Here is a 4,200-nt window from a genome sequence, read left to right as displayed (position 1 = left end):
GGCCTCAGCTTTTTTTCATCTGGGATGCACTACATGCTGCTTGTTCTGCTGAAGAAAGTATGTAATTTTCATGCAGTACTCAAATGTACTAAGTGAAAGCTTCTCTGGGTATTAGGGAAAATCATTCTTTAATTTAGATCACCAATTACATCTTAAAACAGCAGCCATATGTATGTTTATTTCTGGAATTTCATAAACAACTTTTTAACCTTTAGGTAAACAAGTCCAAAATACACTGAAATACACTGAAATGACTAAGTGTAATAATCCTTTAAGTGATCAAACATATCTCTCTGAAGAGTCAAAGAAATAACACATCTCTATATGTCCTCACTTGAGCTGACAAAGTAGAATATGGCCTTAATGCCTCAGAATAAACAAAATATGTAACTTACATTGCTGCATAAATATTTACGAAAGCAAGAGTCAGCATAAGATGCTCTTATGTAATTTACCCTAAACAGTATGTAAGAATAAACACTTGTGATACAGACTCTAGCACTGTTTCATTTTGCATTGCTGTTTATCACTTATTTATAACTGTTTTATACCCTGTAAAGTATGTTAATTTTTAAGTTGCAGTTTGTATATTGTCCAAATATTGGAAACAGGTTACTCAACTCCATTATTTTACATTTAAATAGCAGTAGGTTTAAAGGTGGTATCTGTCAAATTACCTCTTTAGACTGAAAACACTGTGTAGCAGGCAACAAAATAGAAACACAAAAGAATGGTCAACCCATATGAAGGAAAAGATATTGCTAATTCTGGTTAGGGAACCAGGCAGAGATTTTTAAAAATGCTGAAAATTGGTAAAGATCAAATACTAACTTTAATTTGAAAGATGGGTATCCATTCAAGCCCCTGTTTGAGCCTAATTCTGCAACAAAGTCGTAGCAGAACATTTCATTTGGTGGCCTCTTACCATGTTTGTCTATTGCCATAGAATACCTTCTTGAAAACACTACTGCTATTACATTGGTACTTAACCACGAGCCTACACCTCAAGGAAAGAAACTGAAATATAAATTGGGCACACAACAATCATGTCACGTAAATGGAAAACATTTATTATTTACTCAGATTCTTTAAAGTATGTGAACAACAAATGTTTAATATAGTTCACTGTTTCCATCATGTTCTCTTCTTTAATAAAAAAAAAGTGGTTTTTCAAATTCACTTACCATTTACGAACATTATTTTCTAACACAGTATGATGGAAAATCAGAATTTCTGCTGCTTGTATGAAGACTTTTGCAATATTGGCCAAATAATCACTGAAAGTTTTGAGAGGTCAAGCTGAAAACTATTTCTGTTGAGAGTATTTGGACCAGAGAGGTAAAAGTTAAAGAAATGCTTAACAGTTTACCTGAACACAAATCATTGAATTCCTAGTAGTGAAGCTGTAAGAACAGTTAACATTGCAGTACATTCATGTGTCAGATCTGAAATTTCTGGAAGCGCGGTAATAAAGATGTTTTGGTATCCTTACTTGGCATCAGTGAAATCAGGCTGATTTTTTTTTGTTGGTGCAGTTGGAGTTTTTTCTTTCAAGATTTTTGCAAAGTTAATGTTTGATAACACTGAGAATCTGGTAACGCATGTGCAACGCTAAGCAGTACAATAAGGTATAGAAAGCATGTTCTGTTCGTAATGGGTCATCACAACTGTATACATACATTAGATGATTTAGGCTATTAAAACAGAATGTTCAAGAGAAATTTTGTCCTGAAGACACAGACTTTAACACGAGCATTGCCAATGGTTTAGCTTTGTCAGAACACTTAACTGGTATCAGTAACAGAAGCGTCAGATGTTGGTTTCTACTGTGAAAGAGACAAAATTTCTCTATTATCGCTGTTTAGAAGGGCAGAACTAATTAAAGGCTAGGTAGTTAGTCGGCTCATCTTTCACTCTCATCTAAAAGTCAAAAAAAGCTCAATCACAGAGGCAAACAGTGATGACCACATGGCCAGTACCGCCCGTCACCCACAAGCTACCGTAGGCTAGTGCAAACGGCTGGACAAGGGCGAGCGGAGAGCATTCGCCATTTGTCAGAGCCGAACAAGCGGACCGACCCCCGCGGGCACCGGGGCGGCTCCAACTCCCCCGGCCGCCGCCCAGCAGAGCGCTGCCCGCCAGCGGAGGCCGGCCCTGCCCCGACCGTTAACGGCCGCCTCGCGCGGGTGGCGGGCCGCACGCCCCTGCCTCAGCACTCGCCCGTGGCGACACCTGCGAGAGGAAGCCGGGATCCCACTGTCCGGTGGTGGTGGTGGAAGCCCCCACCCCCGCCCCCCGATAAAGCGCTCCGGCATGGCGGAGGAAAACTCTGCCCTCACCGCCCAGCCTCGGACTCCCCGGGATCTCCCGGCCTAGGGGCAAGCCCAGGGGGAAGCGTTGCTCTTCCCACAGGCAGCGCTGAGGCCGAGGCAGCGCGGCGGAGCGTGGAGGCGCCCGGCCCTGCCAGGACACCCCGGCGGACTCTCTGTGCGGGGCGGGAGGACTCGTGCCGGCTGCCTGCCTGTCACGGAGTTTCTTCGCCAATTCTCCTGTCGTGCCTCCTTCAGGAAAGTTGCAGCGCTCTCCGCCACCAGGAGCCCTGGCAGAGCCGGGAGAATTGAAGCCTCCCGCCTCAGCACCCCGTGCCCCGCAGGCAGGAGGCGATTTGCATGCGGACTTGTCTCTGGTAGCAGCCACTGCCCGTCAAGCCTGACGGACAAACGCCCCCCTCTTTCCGTCCCCCCCGTCCCGGAAAGCCCCTCCCTCGCCCCCTCCCTCGCCGGCACCTCCCGCCGCCTGTCAGTCGGAGCGGAGCGCAACGCGGGGAGCGGAGGCGGCACGGCAACGGCAGAGAGTGGGCGAGAGAGGGAGAGAGAGAGCGAGGAGCCAAGCTCTCCCCTCCCTCCCTCCCTCTCTCCCTCCCTTCCTTCCTCCTCTCTCCCTCCCTCCCTCCCTCCCTCCCTCGCTCCTTCCCCTGCTCCCTCCCTCCGTTCTTTCTGCTTCTCTCTCCCCTCATTCTCGCTCTCCGTTTCACCCACCCCGATCTCCGTTTCTCTTCCACTCTTCCTCCGTCACACACGCACACACTCTTTCCCTTTCCCCGTTTTTCTGTCATTTGACTTTGCATCTCAAGGCGGCCACCGGCTCCTCAATGAATCCCGTCTATTGATCTGTCACCCTCCCTCCACCCCCGTCCCCTCCCAGCTCCACTCCTGTACCTGGAGCAAGGCAGGAGCGGCAGCCAAGCAGCATGTCCCGAAGGAAACAGAGCAAACCCAGGCAGATCAAACGTAAGTTTCCTGAGGGGGGCTCCCTCTAACAGACTTTTATTTATCTCGTTCTTGGGAGACGCGAGAGAGGTGGCTGTGGGGAGCAATAGGGGGGTCCAGAGTACGGACCGAATGATGAAACTTTGCCAGAGAGGCTGAGGATGGGGAGAGAGAAAGGGGGCAAGAGCGAAAGCTAGGAGCTGCTCTCATGCGGGGTGAGCAGGCTCCTCGCTGTCTCGATTTTACTCCTTTGGAGCTCTTGCTGCGTCCCCGTAGTCTCTTCAAACTATTCCTCCGAGTTTCGGAGTGGGATCACTCATGTTTTTTCAAGTTGAAGTAGCGCCGGGAGAGCAGCATAAACCAGCTTGCGAACACCGTGCCACTGAGCAACTTTCTGCGGTTAGCGCGTGTGGACAGACCCATGCCGAGCCTGGGCTGCAGTAAGTACCAGAGGATCGCAGAAGGTGTGTGGGGGAGAGAGACGAGAAAGTTCCCGCGGGGGAGCCCGTGGGTAGCGCCGTGCCGGCCGCGGGCCCCGCCGTCCCCCCGGGCGCCGGCCCCGCGCGGCTGCCCGCGCCGCTCCGCTCCGCGCCTGGCTCTGTGGCGCGGACCGCCCACGTCCCTCCGGGGCTCGCTTTCTGCAGCTACACCGGAGGCGCACGCTCGCCTTTGCTGTTTTCGGGGGTGTAACACTTTTGAGGTGTTTTTCGTATCGAGAAACAGGTGTGCTGAAGGCTTGTAATTGAAAGATACGCTGCCTAATAGTGTTCATAGTTCACTTTTCTTGCCTGTGACACACGAGAAAGTCTTAACTTCATAAACTTTTCTGTGCTTTAGATTATTCATCCGAACAAGTCTAGCGGTCGGGACTAGAAGAAGTGCCAGGCATTTCGAAAGAGGGTCTATAAATCATTATGTTATGAAATCAGTG

General features: G+C 49.3%; 1 protein-coding gene across 3 annotated transcripts in view; it reads left to right on the top strand.

Annotated features, from left to right (window-relative positions):
* Nucleotides 1-2,788: 2,788 nt before the first annotated feature.
* The window catches only part of ZFPM2 (zinc finger protein, FOG family member 2), a 317,797-nt gene continuing 316,385 nt past the window's right edge, over nt 2,789-4,200 (top strand). For 2 of the 3 annotated variants that reach the window (XM_075743495.1, XM_075743492.1), the window contains exon 1: nt 2,789-3,290. In XM_075743495.1, coding sequence (XP_075599610.1) covers nt 3,251-3,290 — 40 coding nt within the window. In that variant the 5' untranslated portion in view covers nt 2,789-3,250. Of the gene's footprint in view, nt 3,291-3,394; nt 3,710-4,200 lie in introns of those variants that run through there. The other variant, XM_075743493.1, reaches the window with a different exon arrangement.

This window comes from Balearica regulorum, chromosome 2, assembly GCF_011004875.1.
Source record: "Balearica regulorum gibbericeps isolate bBalReg1 chromosome 2, bBalReg1.pri, whole genome shotgun sequence".
NCBI classification, from domain to species: domain Eukaryota; kingdom Metazoa; phylum Chordata; class Aves; order Gruiformes; family Gruidae; genus Balearica; species Balearica regulorum.
Note: the sequence above shows the minus strand (reverse complement) of the source record. Positions and strands in the feature narration are given on the sequence as shown.